A 19,177-nucleotide genomic window follows, 5' to 3' on the forward strand; every position below is an offset into this window, starting at 1 on the left:
AAGGAAATGGCAGACATGTTAAATTCATTGTGGGCGGTGGAATATTGTGTCCTCCCCATGGCAAGTTTGGTGGCGGGTGGGTACCCCGCCACCTTTCTGCCTCGACCCCGATTAAGTTCTTGGCGGGAGGGCCCAGCAATATTCTTCCCGTCTGGTTGATAATTAAGACCCTTAAATGGCATTAATTACCCACTTAAGGACCTCACCCTACAACCACTGGTATTAACCCAGCGGCAGGCAAGGGGCTTCTCATGCGAGAAGCATGACAAGCAAACCCGTGTGGGGGTTTCTTACGGCTCCTGGGCGAGGGGGGGAGCGGAATCCCTTGTTCAAAGGCACTCTCTGCCTGACTAAGAGACCCAGCATTGGGAAGGGGGGTCCTGCTGATAGCACCCCTACCCATGCTGATGACCCCCCTCCGCCACAAACCCAACCTCATGACCCCTCCCCCACTCCCTCTTCCTGCCATCACTCACCTCTGGGCTGGGATTCAGTGATGATATTAGGCTTTGGGTGGGTGTTGTTGACAGCAGTCACTGCCACTGCAGTGGCATTGCTGTTGAATAAAGCTACTGGCCTGTGATTGGCTGGCAGCTCTCGACGGGTGGGACTCCTGCCCCTTGGGTTTTTGATCCCTGGGGAAGGCCCATCACTGGTCTCAAAAGTGCCTGAAAGGAACAAGATGTAGTAGGTGTTCTTGAAAAGAGGCGACACGGAGCTCTCGCTTGATCTCCACCCTGTGGTTGAGACTCCCATTGCCTCTACAAGATTCTGTCTTGTACCTTTCACAGTGAAGGATGAGGACAAAATACCAGTGGTACAGCAAGGGGAGGGAAGTAGTAAATTTCATGGTAATGGAGAAAATAGTTTAAAATGCACTGAAATGATACCAGGGTTTGAAGGGTTAAATTATGAGGGCATGTTTCATTAACTTGGCTTATACTTCCTTGAGTCTGGAAAATGAGGTTTTATCGAATTGAGCTGTTTACACTGATAAATAGGGTTGATGCAGAGAAACAACTGGCCAAGATTTTGCAGTCAGCAGTGAAATGATCGCACTCATAGCTGACCTTGAAGAAAGCTGCCCACAAAGATTTAGCAAACTCTGTGCTGTGGATGTCCCCTTTCCCCATCTGGTGCCAAGTAAGGGGGATCTCCAAGTGTTCAGCAATAGGAATGTCATCAAGCTGGGTAAGCAGCCAATCACATTGAAGTATTCTTACAGACAACAAACCAGGAAGTGAAATGCAGTCATTACCCTTCATTTTTAATATTCTATAGAGAGTGAAATAGTGATTAGGACATAAACACAGGATTAGAATACAAATTGATATACCATAAACAAACTTTGAATCAAATGATTTTAAAAAATTGAATTTTTATCATATTGGAGAAATTTGATATTCTACAAATATAAAATTAGATTTTCAGCTATAATGAGCTTAGTAGGCATCTTGACCAACAAGGTGTAACTTTTTCAAGGATTTTTACAGCAAGACTAAAAGTGTAAAAGGGAACATTCTCATCAGTGATTTTGAACTGTTTGCAGTCTATGGGAACTTCACAGCACAACCAATGGAGAAAGATAGAATCTGACAGCAGCTCTGGATTTCCATGTTTAACTGGGCATGCACAGGCTCCAGAAGGTAACTGCTTACAGTTCTACTACAAATTCCAAGCAGTTTTTTTCCTGGTCAGGAATCCAGAAAAAGATGGCATAATAAAATTAGACCTGGGCCATTTATGAGTAAAATTAGTTTGCATTTTTTGATCCTCCAAAAAGTTTTTGATGCTGGATCAATTCAAATTTCCAAGACTGAGATCGATAATTTTTTGTTACCTGAGGATATCAAGAAATATGTCACAAAGATGGACAAATGAAGATGAGGTACAGATTGCAGAATAAGTTAAGGCAGAATAAGTTCATTTTTTACTTCTTTTACATTCCATCGCATGTAGATTGCATCAACATTGGACACTAACATTGAATTTATTTCACTGATTGCAGCTTCCTTGCAATTATTTCACTGGCAATTTGAAAACAGATAAGTTATAGGTTTACAACTTAATGTTTATTTGAATAAAAAAAAGTTTAGATGAGACACCTGAGGTTGCAAAATCCAATTTACGCACTACCTATGCATAATGTACATGGGTAAGTAACGTTTTGCATCAAGCAAGAAACTAAACTCATGTTGGGGTATGAGGGGAACTTGAAAACTTACTCCCCATCATTGTTGATAGTCTATGATCCATCTCCAATTAATACAGGTTTTAGTTTCACCTATGATTGAAAAGTTCCATTTTCATCAGGAACGTTTCCCCTCATGCAGGTTGTAGGATGGAGAATCGACCCAAAAGCTGATCTTTCCTTGATACTTTTTGGTTCTCTTAGGCTAGTTGAATACAACTTCCTTCAAGCTTTGTCATGCCAATGTGAACCATCTTTTGGCTTAATTCCCTTCAAGCTTTTGACTTGATTCTTTTGACTAAGTTGTTATGTCTTATCTGCTCAGCCATATTTTCAAACTCCAGTTGAGATTATTTTTTCTACCAATTGTTTTTTGGATGCCGGAAACTGCAGGTAGCCATGTAACTCAGCTGGGAGTGCGCTGTACTCAAAAGGAATTAAGGACTGTGGCTGCTATTGGACCTCAGCACCCAACTCCCGGCGGAGATTGATTATGATCGATTTGTTGACAAGACCTCCAACATTGCGGTTGGTGTGACAAAAATCACCACACAACTCATTCCTCCAGCTCCTCCTGTGTTTCAGTCTCAACTTGCTGTGATTGTGGACCTGGCCCCAGAACACTCAACCACATGCTGCTGCTACGAGTTTAAAGACCCAACAGACACTCTGGCACTGGCAGAAGCAGGTCAAATATAGTAGCATCCTCAGTGTGGTCCACTAATCTTGTGCAGTAAGAATAGGAATAGGCCATTTGGCTCCTTGAGCCTGCTCCAACATTCAGTGAGATCATGGCTGATCAGTTTGGGGTTAGTTTAAACCTTGACAGGGTCTGCATTACTGGTTACAGGAGGCAGGTATGATGGGGATGGAAGGTGAAATTTTGCCATTGTTGCAGGGATCAGTGGTTGTGACATCAATTCTCAATACTGGAAGATTCTCAGACAATCCTTCCATCCATTGTTATGGGGAAGCAATGGCGTAGTGGTATTGTCACTGGACTATTAATCTGCAGACCCAGGGTTATGCTCTGGAGACCTGGGTTCGAATCCCGCCACAGGGAATTTGAATTTAATAAAAATCGGGAGTTAAATGTCTAATGATGACCATGAAATCATTGTTGATTGTTGTAAATACCCACCTGGTTCACAAATGTCCTTTAGGGAAGGGAAATCTGCTGTCCTTACCTGGACTATATGTGACTCCAGACCCACAGCAATGTGGTTAATTCTTAAATACCCTCTGAACAAGGGCAATTAGGGATGGGCAATAAATGCTGGCCTAGCCAGCGATGCCCACATTCCATGAATGAATAAAAAAAAGGTCAGAAGGGAAACTGTTTGCTTGTGATTGCAGTGTTTAGCTCCATTTGCTCCTCAGTCTGTACAGTCATTACAGCACAGAAGGACACCATTTCTTGCATGATGAAGACCATGTAGAATCTCTGTAGGGCAATCTAGTCAATCCCATTCCCTGGTTCTATCCTCAAAATCATTGTTTCCACTTTCATCATCCTCTAGGCACCAAGTTCCAGATTATTACCTCTCATTACAGAAAAAAATTCTTGCTTACATCCCCCCTGCATCCTACATCTCTTGTGCCACCTAGTCCTTGTACCATGGGAACTACTAATGGGAACAGCTTTTCTTTGTCCACCTAACCTAAGCCTGTCACAACCAAATCTCAATCTTTCAAGAACAACCCCAGCTTCACCAACCTACCCTTGCATACCACATCCCTGAACCTTTCTGTTAAATTTCCTCTGCACCTTCTCAAGGATCCTCGCATCCTTCTTAAACTGTGATGATGATGTCCAGATGCAACAAGACTTAAACAACACCCAGACTTGCACTGATAAATGACAATTAACATTTGCACCACCTGAGTGTCAGGTATTGATCATCTCAACAAGAGAATCTAATGACCTTCCTATGACATTCAGTGGTATCACTATCGTTGCGTTCACTACCATCAATTTGTGTGGGTCAGCATTGATCAAAAATTGAACTGGAACAGCCAGGTAAATTATGAGACTACTGAATCAGGTCAGATGCTGAATATTCTGTGGTGAATGGCTCACTCCTGACTTCCCAAAACCTCTATAACACACAAAGCAAAGGTCAGGAGTGTAGTAGAATACTGTCTACTTGCTAGGATTGATGCAGCTCTAACATCACTCAAGAACGTGACCACTATTGCAGGCATAGCAATTCACGTGACTGACATCCCATCCACTGTTTGTTTGTTTCATACTTCACACTTTTTTCACCCTCTGGAGAATAGTGTGGAAGTATTGGAAGGCTTAGCAGCCTGATTATCAACCTGTTGAATTCCTGTGGCCAACAAACCCTAGAGTGGGACTTGAACCCAGACCCTCTGGCTCAGAAGTCAGGACCAGATGAAATGTACCTTGGGCTGTTAAATGAAGCCAGGGAAGAAATTGCAGAGGGTCTGACCATAATTTTCCAATCTTCACTGGATACAGGTGAGGTGCTGGAGAATTGGAGGTCTGATAATGTTGTGCCTTTATTTAAAAAGGGAGCGAGGGTTAGATCGAATAATTACAGGCCAGTTAGTCTGACCCCTGTGGTGGGCAAATTATTGGAATCAATTTTGAGGGACAAGGTAAACTGTCTCTTAGAAAGGCATGGATTAACCAAGGACAACCAGCATGGATTTGTTAAGGGAAGGTCTTGTCTGACTAATTTGATTTTCTTTGAGGAAATAACAAGTAAGATTGATGAGGGTAGCGCAGTTGATGTGGTCTACATTTTAGCAAGGCTTTTGACAAGTTCTCACATGGCAGACTGGTTAAAAAAAATAAAAGCCCATGGGATCCAGGGGAATGTAGCAAGCTGGATACAAAATTGGCTCAGTGGCAGGAAACAAATTGTTGATGGGAGTTTTTGTGACTGGAAGGCTGTTTCCATTGGGATTCTTCAGGTCTCAGTACTAGGTCCCCTGCTTTTTGTGGTATGTAGTAATTTGGACATAAATGTAGGGAGTATGATCATGAAGTTTGCAGATGACACAAAAAATGGCAGCGTGGAGGATAGCTGTAGATTGCAGGAAGATGGATCAATGGACTGGTCAGGTGGGCAGAAAAGTGGCAAACAGAACTCAACCCAGAGAAGTGTGAGGTGATGCATTTAGGGAGGTCAAACAAGGCAAAAGAATACACAATAATTGGGAGGATACTGAGAGACGTAGAGGAAGTGGGGGGCCTTGGATTGTATGTCCACAGATCCCTGAAGGTAGCAGCCATGATCTTATTGAATCATGGAGCAGTCTTGAGGGGCTGAGTGGTCTACTCCTGCTCCTAATTCATATATTTGTATGTATGTAGGGCAGGTTGATAAGGTTGTTAAGAAGGCATATGGAATCCTTTCATTTATTAGCCGAGGCATAGAATATAAGAGCAGTGAGATTATGCTGGAACTGTATAAAACATTAGTTAGGTCACAACTTGAGTACTGTGTGCAGTTCTGGTCACCTCATTACAGAAAGGATGTAATTGCATTAGAGTGGGTACAGAGGAGATTTACGAGCATGTTGCCAAGATTGGAAAATTGCAGCTGTGAGGAAAGAATGGAGAGGCTGGAGTTGTTCTCCTTGGAACAGAGGAGGCTGAGGGAAGATTTGATTGGGATGTACAAAATTGTGAAGGGCCTGCATAGAGTGGATGGGAAGGGCCTATTCACTTTAGCAGAGAGGTCAGTGACTGGAAGCCATAGATTTAAAGTGATTGGTGGAAGGATATTTTTTCACCTGGAGGGCTGTAAGGGCCTGGAACTTACTGTCTGAAAGGATAATAGAGGCAGAAACCCTCAACCCATTTAAAAGGTGTCTGGATATGCAGCTGAAGTGCTGTAACCTGCAGGGCTATGGGTCAAATGCTGGAAAGTGGGATTAGGCTGGGTTGCTTGTTTTTCAGCCGGCAGAGACATGATGGGCCAAGTGGCCTCTTTCTGTGCTGTAAATGTTCTATTACCAACTGAGCCATAAGACCTCTATAGCTCCAGAGTGTATCATGTACAAGTGGTACTGCAGAAGATCGTGAAGGCTATTTCAGCAATGCTTCTCAAACTCCTGATCTCCACTGCCTAGAAAGGCAAGTGCTTGGGAACACCATCACCCCCAGGTTCCCCTCTGGGTTACACATCATACTGATTGGGCATATATTGTCTTTTCTTCATTGTTGCTCGGTCAAAATCCTGGAACTCCCTTCATATTGTGGAACACTTTCAACACATGGACAATAGTGGTTTAAAAAGAAGGCCCACCACCACCTCCTCAAGGGCAACTAGCTGCTGCTGCTTGTTGCTACTCCTATAGGAAATCTGCTGTCATGGTATGTCACGCTCTGATCAAATGGCCAAAATGCTGACATTTTTTTTCTGGATGTCACTTTTTAAGAGTTCTTTTTGCTCTTGCAATTTCAAGCACGTCTTCATTTGTCTTAACTCAAAGGCCGCTATTTTCTTCCACAGATCTTTACTTATTGACCAGGTTTCACAGGAAAGTGGATGGAATGTAACACCTTTTTTCCTTGTTACACACTTGAGTTTTCTTGTTAACACATTCTTCATCTTCATGATATTACTCCTGGCTGTCTCTATCCTTCATATGAGCGACATCTCATCTATCAACTTCTGTTAGAATTTGTCCAAAACAAACTTATCTATCATGTCTATTTATGGAACTAGAGATGGGTAATAAATGCCAGTCTTGTTAGCGATAGCCCATCCAGTGAATTAAAAAAAAATTCTGGGTAGATCATCGACCTGAAACATTAACTTTGTTTTCTTTCCACATATACTGCCAGACCTGCTGAGTATTCCCAGCATTTTTTGTTTTCATCCCAGCTTCTCAATTCTCTGTTAGTGGTTGAAGTCCTGCACCCTTGTTCCATTCTATTAAATCTCCTCTCAAGTCTCTCCAAGTTTTTATAATATGAATCATAGAAAGGGAGAAAACCTTAAATTTGATACCGAAACTCGAATCATTCAATAATAATCAAATTATAAATATGAACTTTATTTTATTCATGGGATGTGGATGTTGCTGGCTAGGCCAGCATTTATTGGTCATCCCCAATTGCCCTTGTTCAGAAGGCATTTAAGAGTCAATCACATTGCTGTGAGTCTGGGGTCACATGTAGGCCAGACTAGGTAAGGACAGCAGATTTCCTTCCCTAAAGGACATTAGTGAACCAGATGGGTTTTTCCAACAATGGTTTTGTGGTCATCACCAGAGTTTTAATTCCAGATTTTTATTGGATTCAAATTTCACCATCTGCCATGGTGGAATTTGAACCCAGGTCTCCAGAGTATTATCCTGGGTTTCTGGAATACTTGTCCAGTGACAATACCACTACTCCACTGCCTCCCCACTAAATTCCACTTACAACAAGCACAAAGACGGCAGCTCATCACTGAGTGCAGCTAGTCACAGAGTGTGAATTTGGGAATTTGAATTTCAGCTAGTATAAACAAATGTAGTCTTGCTAAGTGCACAAAGTAAGCAAGCACAAAGAAAACAGCTCGTCAATGACTGCAGCTGTGCCCCATGAATCAGAGTGTGAACCTGGGAATTTGGTGAGTAAGGGATTTTGGTGCAGTGAGGGAAGAGGGAAGCAGGTAAATGATTGATTGGTGAGTATTTTGCTCATTTATCTTTCAATACTCAAGTAATTTATTAGTAATTGTAAGGTTTTATTAGTATTAGTAAGATTTAACTCTTTTAGGAGTCAACCAATTAAATGAAATTAACAAAATAAGGGATAACACAAGCACAGCCCCTAAGTCAGGTTAGCTGTAAAATCAAGGAAAAAGTTTAAAGGAAACTTAAAAACATTAAACCAAAATGTGATTAAAGGGGTCAATAAAATACCCCAGTCCCCGTGGTGCCCACCGAGCATGGAAGGCCTCGAGAGAGCCGGCAGACACTGCATGCTCCCTCTCCAGGGACACCCAGCTGCGAACATAGCCGCGGAAGAGGGACGAACAATCAGGCGGGACTCCCCCCCTCGATCGCCCACTGCCTGGACTTGGCCAGGCCCAGAAGCAAGTTCACGAGGCGGTCCTCCTCCTTCCCAACCCCATTAGTAAGATTTACTTGCACTAGTAGAGCTCATTGGCAATAATAGGATTTATTAATTATAAATTACTTACAAAAATAATAATTAATTAAACCAAAACAATGATGGCAGGGCATGTGATGTGTTGTGAGAGTTCCTGGACATAAGTTGATCTAAGACAACCACATCTGTAGTAAGTGTCAGAGGCTTTGGCTTAGAGTCATTGAACTAGAAGCTCAGCTGCAGACACTGTGATGCATCATGGAGGGGGAAGTTACCTGGAGACTTTGTTCCAGGAAATGGTCACACCCCTTCGATTAGGGTCTTATGACTTGATCAGTGGTCAGGGACAGGAGGGTGTGACTGCAAGTGAGACAGGTAAGGGGATGGAGAGGTAGATGTGGAGTAGCCTCAACCCTTGCAATTGTCCAGTAGGTTTGAGGTTCTTGCAGCTTGTGGCAGACGAAAGCTGGGGCTACAGGGTGGAGGAGTGAACTGACCATGGCACTATGGTACAGGAAACCATTCAGCATGAGTTCAGACAGTTGTCTTGCCTGCCCAATGCCAGGGTTTGAGACACTTGCTCAGGACTGGAGAGGGACTTGCAGTGGGAGGGGAAGGATCCAGTTGTCGTGATCCATGTTAGTACCAACAACATAGATGTGACTAGGAAAGAGATTCTGCTTTGGGGTTATGAGCAACTAGGGGCTAAATTAAAAAGTAAAACCTCATTGGGCCACGAGCAAATTGCTCTAGGGTAAATAAGATTAGAGAAATTAATGTGTGGATCAAAGACTGCTATGGGAGAAATGGGTTTTGATTCATTGGGCACTGGCACTAGTACTGGGGAAAGTGGGAACTGTACCATTGGGATGTGCTTAACCTGAACTGTGATGGGACCAGTGTTTTGGCGAGTCATATAACTAGGGTGATAGAGTAGGCTTTAAACTAAATAGTGGGGGTTGGGATCTTGTGAGAGAGGATGTAGGAAACCAAAGGGTAACAACGAGTATTAGAGCAGGGTAGTGATTTGGGTAAAGAAAACCAGAGTGTGGCAGGACGGGGCAAAGAGCACAAACTTAAGAGTGCATCAGCAGATAAGATCAGAGAGTGCAAAAATGGTAAAAAGACAAAGTTAAAGGCTCTGTATCTGAATGTGCGCAGAATTCACAGCAAAATAGATGAATTGTTAGCACAGAAATAAATATGTTTCACTGATAGCCATCATAGAGACATGGTTGCAGGATGATCAAGGCTGGGACCTGAATATTGAAGGGTATTTGACATTTCAAAAAGATAGGAAGCTAGGAAAAGATGGTGGGGCAGCTCTATTAATTAAGAATTAACAGTAGTAGGAGAGGACCTTAGCATGAAAGAGCAAGATGTAGAATCAGTTTGTATCGAGAAAAGAGGAAAGGTAAGAGGTCACTTGTGGGAATAGTTTATAGGCCCTTTGACAGTAGTTACACTGTAGGACAGAGTATACAGCAAGAAATAAATGGGGCGTGTAAGAAACATATTGGAATAATCATGGGTGACTTTATTCTAGATGTAGATTGGGTAAATTAGATTGGCAAAGGTAGCCTGGAAAATGAGTTCATAGAGTATATGTGCGACAATTTTTTAGGGCAGAATGTTCTGAAGCCAATTAGGGAGTAAGCTATTCTAGACCAGGTAATGAGCAATGAGACAGGATTAATCAATAACCTCATGGTAAAAGCCTTTAGGTGACAGCAGTCATAACATGTCAGAATTTCATGTTCAGTTTGAAGGGTCTAAGATTACTGTTTTAGACCTGAATAGAGGTAATTATAAAGTTATGGAAACAGAACTAGCTAAAATGAACAAGGAAAACTAGTTTAAAAGGTAGGACAGTAGAGATGCACTGGCAGACTTTTAAGGAGATGGCTGAATAAAGATGTTAAGAATTGTATCAAATTGAAAGAAACACTGCACAAATCTGTAAAGATTATTGGTACGTCAGAAGATTGGGCAGATTTTAACAACCAGCATTGAATGACTAAAAAAAATAAAGAGGGAGAAAGTTGAGTATGAGAAAAAGCTAGCAAGTAATATAAAAACAGATAATGAGAGTTTCCACAAGTATTTAAATAGAAAAAGAGTATCTGAAGTTAGTATTGGTCCTGTAGAGAGTGAGTCTGGGGAATTGATAATGGAAAACAAGGAAATAGTGGAGGTCCAAAACAAAAACAGAATTACCTGGAAAAACTCAGCAGGTCTGGCAGCATCGGCGGAGAAGAAAAGAGTTGACGTTTCGAGTCCTCATGACCCTTCAACAGAACTAGGTAAATCCAAGGAAGATTGGATTTCCTTGGATTCACCTAGTTCTGTTGAAGGGTCATGAGGACTCGAAACATCAACTCTTTTCTTCTCCACCGATGCTGCCAGACCTGCTGAGTTTTTCCAGGTAATTCTGTTTTTGTTTTGGATTTCCAGCATCCGCAGTTTTTTTTTTGTTTTTATAGAAATAGTGGAGGTGTTGGACAGGTATTTTGTATCAGTCTTCACTTAGAAAACTTTCCAAAGATACTAGAAAATCAAAAGGTGAATAGGAGAGAAGAACTTAAAACAATCACCACTGCTAGGTAAAAGGTGCTGGGAAAACTATTAGACCTAAAGGCTGACAAGTCCCCAGGACATGATGGCCTACATCCTAAGGTCTTAAAAGAAGTGGGTGCAGAGATAGTAGATGCATAGGTTATAATCTTCCAAAATTCTTTAGATTCGGGGAGGGTCCCAGTGTATTGTAAAATAGCCAATGTAACACTTTTATTCAAGAAAGGATGGAGACAGAAAGCAGGAAACCACTGACCGGTAGCCTAATATCTGTCATAGGAAAAATTGCTGGAATCCATTATTAAGGAGGTTATAGCAGGATACTCAGAAAATCATAATTGATCAGGTAGAGTTAACATGGCATTGTGAAAGAGAAATAGTATTTAACTAATTTATTTCATGTTTTTGAGAAAATAACAAGCGAGATGGATAAAGGGGAACATGTAAATGTGGTATACTTGGATTTCCAAAAGGCATTTGATAAGGTGCCACATCAAGGTGTCTACACAAGATAAGAGCACATAGTGTAGGTGGTAACGTATCAGTGCTGCAGCCTCAACAATTTGCAATCTACATGAAGGGACTGAATGTATGGTAGCTACATGAAGGGATGAAGGGACTGAATGTATGGTAGCTAAACTTGCTGATGACACCAAGATAGGTAGGAAAGTAAGTTGTCAAGTAGAGATAGAGAATCTGCAAAAAGGATATAGACATGTTAAGTGAGTGGACAAAAATTTGGTAGATGGAGTACAATGTGAGAAAATGTGAACTTGTCCACTTTGGCAGGAAGAAAGAAAAAAATAGAATACTATTTAAGTGGAGAGAGAGCAAAATTCAGTGGCACAGAGGGATCTGGTTGTCCTGGTACATGGGTCACAAAAGGTTAGTATGTAGGTACAGCAAATGATTAGGAAAGCAAGTGGAATGTTGACATTTATTGCAAGGGGAATGGAATATAAAAATAGGGAAGTTTTACTGCAGCTGTACAGGGCATTGGTGAGATCTGTGTACAGTTTTGGTCTCCTTATTTGAAAAAGGATATAATTGTTTTAGAAGCAATTCAGAGAAGGTTCCCTTGACTTCTTCCTGGGATGAAAGGCTTATCCTATGAAGAAAGGTTGAACAGGTTGGGCCTGTACCTTTGAGGTTAGAAGAATGAGAGGTGATCTTATTGAAACATTTAAGATCCTGAGGGAACTTGACAGGATAGATACCAGGTTGGTGTTTCCACTCATGAGGGAGACTAGAATTAGGCGACAGAGTTTAAGAATAAAAGGTCTCCCTTTTAAGGCTGAGATGAGGAGAATGTTTTCAGTTAGTAGGTGGAATTCTCTTCCCCAGAGAGGTCATTGAATTTATTCAAGACAGAGTTAAGACAGATTTTTAATAAACGTGCGAGTCGAGGGTTATGGGGGAAGTGGGTGGGGCGTTGGATGGGACAGATGGCAAAGTGGAGTTGAGACCACAACCAGATCACCTATGATCTTATTTACTGGTGGAGCAAGCTCGAAGGGCCAAGTGTTCCTATCCAACAGTAATATATTCAAATCCATTCATGAAATCGTATTTTACAATTACGTTTCATTGCACTTAATATTTATCTAGCTTCTAAATTATGTGCTTGGGTTTGAAATTATAATATTGTATAATTTTTTCAGGTTTAGAAGCACTCGAGTTGGTTTCTCGTTTGGATGAATGGATAATTGCCAAAGCAATAGGAGAAAATCATCTGGTAGACGTAAAGCTGATATACTGTGCACGTTTGCCAGCTGCTTGTCTGATTTCAGACAACTACAGATAACGGTAATGACGTTGTATTTTGAGTCACTCATCCTTTCTGTCACTTGTTATAATTATCATTGCAAATTTTCTAATATAGATTATTTTATTTTAGCTTGATAAATGCAAAGTTTTTAGAAGATACGTCATTCGCAGCTGTAAATACCTGCACTGATAGTTTCATTCTTCAGTGATGCAGACTTCTCAATGCAGCCATTAATTTAAGCATTTATGTGTAGCCAAGTTAATGTAGTTCACTTTAATTGCTTGGATATCTGGAAACCATATTGTTGCAGTTTGCCCGGAGGAGATCTGCTACTTGTAACTTGTATGATGGCCAGCTTTTTAATCAGATTTCAAAGGCTTTTTTGAACCGAATTACCTCTATTATTTAAGTATTAGAGCACTATTCTGGTCCGACATGCGTTTGGAAGGCTTCTGAACCATTTAGGCACTGCTTCGGGGCTGTAATTTAAGTTTAGGTGTCAAGAATATATTTTAAGATTTGAAATTCCCTCTAATATCTCTGGATTTCCCTCCTTAAACCTCCCGCCTCCGTCAGATGAACCTCCCTCGAATTGCCACTTTTGTTTCTCTTTATGAGTGAGTCCACATTTTGATCATAAACCATACCGCCTTTATCAAAACAAAAACAGAATTAGCTGGAAAAACTCAGCAGGTCTGGCAGCATCGGCGGAGAAGAAAAGAGTTGACGTTTCGAGTCCTCATGACCCTTCGACAGAACTTGCCAAATTTGGCAAGTTTTTTCCAGCTAATTCTGTTTTTGTTTTGGATTTCCAGCATCCGCAGTTTTTTTGTTTTTACCGCCTTTATCAAAGATGGCGGCACCCAATTCAATGTGGCACAGTTTGATCGTGCCCAATACGCATGCTCGCCGTCTGCACGCATGCGCGGAACTGGCGCTAGTTGTGCGGCTCCGCGGAGAGGGCGCTGAGCTTCGATCAAACAGACTGGAGCGGATGGATAATGGAGACTGGTGCCAGGCGGTAAGGCAAGGCGGCGGGGGCTGCCCCTTAGTCTGATTTTGAAGCTTGCCTCTCATTGGGGGAGGGGGTGCGCCCGAGCCGTAGCGACCCGGGGCTCAGTTTAGGGACTGAGTCGGAGGTGCTGCGTGGCGGTCGGCCCCTGGCTCTGAACACCGGCCCTCCTGAGGCTGTGGCTGCTGCTCACTAGTGCTCGTAACGCCGAGGCAAGCGCCTTGTGGCTGCTGCTACCTCTCCGCCCGTCAAGCCTGATGTTTGAGCCAATGTCAGGACATCAGGAAGGAAAACAGATGGGGAAACGTAGAGACTGGTTTCATATCTCAGAGACTCGTATATAACCCTCCCCCCCACTCTCCTCCAACGCCTGAACCAGGGAGGTTTTTTTGGCAAATGGATTAATTTTGCATCATGTATTAATGTTAATCTGGCTTTGATCCCATTGCACACCCCCTATCCATTTGTCTTTGAGGTGTAAAACAAAAACAGAATTACCTGGAAAAACTCAGCAGGTCTGGCAGCATCGGCGGAGAAGAAAAAGAAAAAGTCTTTGAGGTGTCTCGTTTAAAGATGAGATAAAATGAAGGAAAGCACACGTTTGTTTTGATGATTTTGCCTGTACATTGTTGGACCTTGGTACATTACTGTTTTTCGCACAATGTAATCTCATGTATGTTAGTTAAGCAAAAATAGTATATTGCAATGATCTGATTGTGTATAACAATCTTGAGAGCCAAAATTACCCAAGCAATATTACATACTAATACTTGAGGTTGGGTCTGGAAAAAATAAACTTTAAAATACGAAATTCTATTCAGCGTTTAGGTCTAGATAATAACTAATTTAATTTGAATTTGGTGCGTCCCATGGTTGTGGAGTTTCAACATTAGACATTTTGTTCTTGGGACGTCGGTTTGCACAACCGTCACCCTAAATGGTGTGGGTGCGAGATTTTTATTCCAGTAAAATGTCACTTGGGGATTGAATAAAGGTTTCCGTTTTAAATAAATTAAGTACGACAGTTAAGTTTGTTTGTCAGAATGTGGTAATACAGACAGCGCATTTTGTGGGATAACTTCATGTCCTAGTTTTATTTATTTTTCTATTTCAGATGGCTGATCCAGTCACCCTTAATGTAGGAGGACACTTGTATTCAACATCAATATCCACACTAACTAGATACCCAGACTCCATGTTAGGAGTAATGTTTAGGGGAGATTTCCCCACTGCCAAAGACTCTCAAGGAAACTACTTCATTGATAGAGATGGACCTCTCTTCAGATATATCTTGAATTTTTTAAGGACTGCAGCTCTGACATTACCTCATGGCTTCAAAGAAATTGACCTCCTGAGAAAAGAGGCTGATTTTTATCAGATAGAGCCTTTGATTCACTGCCTGAATGACCCCAAGCCCCTTTACTCATTAGATACTTTTGAGGAGGTGGTGGAACTGTCCAGCACCCGCAAACTTTCCAAATATTCGAATCCAGTAGCTGTTATAATCACACAACTGACAATCACTACTAAAGTTCACTCATTGCTGGAGGGTATCTCAAACCATTTCACAAAATGGAATAAACACATGATGGATACTAGAGACTTCCAGGTGTCCTTCACATTTGGACCCTGTGATTATCACCAGGAGGTGTCTCTTCGTGTTCATCTGATGGAGTACATTGCAAAGCAAGGCTTTACCATCAGAATGACAAGGGTACACCACATGAGTGAGAGAGCAAATGAGAACACTGTGGAACACAACTGGACCTTTTGTAGATTGGCACGAAAAACTGAAGACTGACCATCCTTACAGTGCTACATGATGTAACTACACGATGAACAGTAATGGATATATGGCAATATAATTGAATACCCAGGTAACCATGTCCTGATGCAAGTTCTACAATTCCTATTTTAAAGTTACTTTTTGTACAATAGCAAAATATTCCTATGCATACTATAACCAAATGATTGTTGAAATAAAGTATTAAATGTGTAAGATGTATATTCCTTTATTGAAGTTTTATGATTAACTTTTTAACAGTACCTAATGTATTTTCGTTAAGAAAATCTAAATCTATGAAGTTGATGTAGCTTTTTCTTGTTCGTTCTCTCCATGTACTTATGAAATAAATGTTAGAATATATCAAAATCTTGTCTTTGTGCACGTTTCTTGTGGTATAATTAAACGTTTTGATGTATAAAATTTACCTAGCCAACATAGTTTTAAGCTGATCAGTAAAGTGCGTTCAAATTAATATAATGTGAGCTGACTTTATAATTTGGGAGATTTCATGTGATACTCTCGTGCAAGTTTAACTTTGCTTATGACCTTTGCAAAATCCTCAATTTTACAGCATGAGCTGTTCACCTTTAGGTCCAGTGCAAAATCAGATCATACACTCCATTTTAACCAAAACTTTCAGCCTTTAAGAATATAATAATTGCATACAAAAATATTATAAGAAACAGTTCACCATTAAAATTTTGTGCAATGTGTCACTGTTTCTTATAATTTTGAGTTGATGTTTCTGCAGCAGCCATACAGAGAAATGTTTTTGTTTTTTTTTGCATTGATTGACTAAGCTTTCATAGCATTGAGATTTAGTCTTTTGTCCTTACCTGCACTATATAGCTGAGTAAGGGAGTCCTAGCTAGTTTTGTTTATATACAACTACAGTAATTGAGCATTTTTGTAGCAATTGGCCAATATAATGTGCATTAAGTTTCAGTGCAAACACACACTTAATTATGACCAATGTCGTTTTAAGTCTGATAAAAATGCTGAATGAAGATTTAGGGCCACCAGGAATTTTACTTAGCATGGTGTACTGTAAACTGCCATTTATTACTTTTTAATCAGAGTATTACTGAAGCAGTATTACTCAAACTAATTTATTTGATTGGTTTGGGAATTTGGAATTGAATGGGATTCATATGAAGAAACAATAAGTGTGTTTAGGGTGGTATTTTTCTGCAATTACATGTGAAAATGAGTACTCACCTATACAGAGTTGAATTGACATTTTAATTCTCTACATTATCCAAATAGTTTAAAGTAACTGTCTATTATTGAATTATGAGCCTTGTGATGCCACTTCTATCATCATTGATTTTAGGTTGTGTTGTTTTGAATTTCTAGTACGCATTCAGTGTCTGTTGTATGGTTATCTCATGCATGAAGAATCTCCTCAAGCATTAGCAGGGCATTTTGATCAGCAATCTGATGTACATTTTCAAGATATTAGAATTTCAACTAAAGTGAAATTTTGTTGAGTTAAATCCATTGGCAATTATGAGTTCTGTTTTCCAGTCTTGCAAACTTACATATACTTCAAAAAGACAAGCATCCCTGCAACTATAACCCAGCAGCTGGAGAGGTTTGCTGGGGAAGGGGGAAAAATGAGACTACATACCTTAAATGTTATGATATTTGGTTCTCAGAAAAAAATTTGGTAATGAAATAAACATTAAAGCATCTTCCTGGGTTCATTTAATAGCTGGTAAATATGATATGTTAAATGAAGTCTGAAAAGGCTGACATTAGCAAGATGTCTAGATACATAAAATGTTTTAACAGTTGTACTTGCAAAATGCATTTAAATCCTTAAATCAATTTACTGAAAACATAGGTTTAAAATTCAGTTAAAATTAGTACATTCAATTACTCTAAACATAAGTACAAGATTAATATTAACAAGATATTCATTAGAAATTCAAAAAAATTCAACTGAACCTTAGATCAACAACTGACTTTTGCTTTGTACTTGTTGTTAATAGTCACTGTAGCCATTTATGATAATCAGTATTCCATGCTATTAGCATAGCTTTAACCATTCAAATCAGCAGCAAAACAAATCCAGAATACAATGTTACAGCTTGGACTGTGCTAATTGAAAGAGAGGCTTCAGGTATTTCTCATATGCGAGGTTTATCTGTAAAAACAAAAACCCATGAAACTATTTACTTTGAAATGTTGACAACAGTTAAATTTTTTAAAAATGCTACATCTTTGAAACAATCTGCATTTAAATGAAATTATATAAATACCATTTATTTCAAGTACATATCCTACAGAACAAAATCAAAATATGAAACTGGTTTACACATTTGAACAATTTTGATTGCATTTGTCAAAAAAGTACAGTATATACATATTTTTATTCATGATGTGAACCAGTGAAGCTTAACATACTTAGGACCACCATCTCACATTTATATTGCAAATCCTTGAAAAATTGTGGACTGTGTATCTGTGATCACCCAAAATGCACTTTGAGCTCCACCCCTTGCAGGTAGTGCTGGATTGCCAAATCACATCATGTTATCTGACTAGAGGATATATGTGGAGACTGAGCAATTGCTTTTCCCTTTGTAACAACAATTTGGAAATCTGAATCTTACAGCAAAGGAGACCATTCAGTCCATTGTGTCCATGCCGGCTCTGCAAGAGCAACTCAGCTGGTCCCAATCATCCACCTTTCTCTGTAGCCCTACAAATGTTTTCTTTTCAGATAATTGTCAAACTGCCTTTTGAAAGCTATGATTGAATCTGCCTCTACCACACCGTCAAATAGTGCACTCCAGATCCTCACCACTCGCTGTGTAAAAAAAAAAAATTCCATCACCTGTTGCATCTTTTCCCAATCATCTTAGTGTCCTCTGGTTCTCGATTCTTCCGCCAATGGGAATAGTTTCTCACTATCCATGCTATCCAGACCCCTCATGATTTTGAATACCACCATCAAATCTCTCAATCCTCCATTCTCCAAGTTAGGCAAATTATGATCAATCTGTTCTGACTGATCCTATGTACTATTCAACATAATTTGTGGTTTTGTTCATTTATGTTTGTGCAAATAAAATAATTTGCTCTGGCTGACAGGAATGCAGAACAATTACAGAAGGAAAAGAATGTGGAAATAAAAATTCAGAAAATGTTTCATTAGTAGTGGGAAACTCCTACTCACCGGCTCTTTCCCAGCAGCCCTTCTCTCCCTCTTGTTCTCATGTGTATGCTAGCCTTGGCTCAGTGGTAGTACTCCAGAAGCAAAACTGAGTCAGAAGGCCTTGGGTTCAAGCCTGACTCCTGGTCTTGAATATTTAATCTAGGCTGACACTGAGGAAGTGCTGCACTTTTTGAAGTGCTATATTTCAAATGAAATAAAATGAATGCCCAACGGATATAAAATATCTCAAAATACTATTTAAAAATGAGTTGGGGAGTTCTGCTAATATCCGAGTCACAATCTAGCCCTTAAACACGTCCAATCAGAATAGACTAACTGGTCACTTATTTCTTTGCCATTCGTGGGACTTGTTATGCACAAATTGGCTTCTGCATTAGCCTAGAAAACAATAGGGACTGTGCTTCAAAAATAATTCATAGGCTGCAAAGCACCTTCAGGACATCCCAAGCACTATGTGGCTGCAAGTTCTTTCTCTTTCATACTGACTTTGAAAATACGAATTAATACGTGCAGTGTTAGTTGCAAGGTTGATGACTGAACTGGCATTCAATGGATGTCATGATGGAGTGAGGGGAGATGA

The 19,177-nt window shown here is 40.3% G+C and overlaps 2 protein-coding genes across 5 annotated transcripts in view; one reads left to right on the top strand and one right to left on the bottom strand.

Annotated features, from left to right (window-relative positions):
• The first annotated feature begins 2,691 nt into the window (after positions 1 to 2,691).
• Positions 2,692 to 15,779, top strand: kctd6a (potassium channel tetramerization domain containing 6a). 4 transcript variants are annotated; one of them, XM_041190734.1, is made up of 3 exons: positions 2,692 to 2,879; positions 12,509 to 12,653; positions 14,742 to 15,779. In XM_041190734.1, exons 2-3 carry the CDS (start codon positions 12,546 to 12,548, stop codon positions 15,426 to 15,428), a joined length of 795 nt encoding a protein of 264 aa, XP_041046668.1. In that variant the 5' UTR covers positions 2,692 to 2,879; positions 12,509 to 12,545; the 3' UTR covers positions 15,429 to 15,779. The 4 variants fall into 4 exon arrangements, with proteins under 4 accessions (XP_041046668.1, XP_041046672.1, XP_041046670.1 ...); XM_041190738.1 differs by lacking the exon at positions 2,692 to 2,879 and adding an exon at positions 14,103 to 14,216 and having other exon boundaries at positions 12,637 to 12,653; XM_041190736.1 differs by lacking the exons at positions 2,692 to 2,879; positions 12,509 to 12,653 and adding an exon at positions 13,538 to 13,636.
• A 1,322-nt stretch (positions 15,780 to 17,101) lies between these two features.
• LOC121280194 (peroxisomal acyl-coenzyme A oxidase 2-like) overlaps positions 17,102 to 19,177 on the bottom strand; it is a 50,334-nt gene continuing 48,258 nt past the window's right edge. Inside the window, 1 exon segment of the mRNA XM_041191929.1 lies at positions 17,102 to 17,562. Coding sequence (XP_041047863.1) covers positions 17,500 to 17,562 — 63 coding nt within the window. The 3' untranslated portion in view covers positions 17,102 to 17,499.

Source organism: Carcharodon carcharias, chromosome 7 (assembly GCF_017639515.1).
Source record: "Carcharodon carcharias isolate sCarCar2 chromosome 7, sCarCar2.pri, whole genome shotgun sequence".
NCBI lineage: Eukaryota > Metazoa > Chordata > Chondrichthyes > Lamniformes > Lamnidae > Carcharodon > Carcharodon carcharias.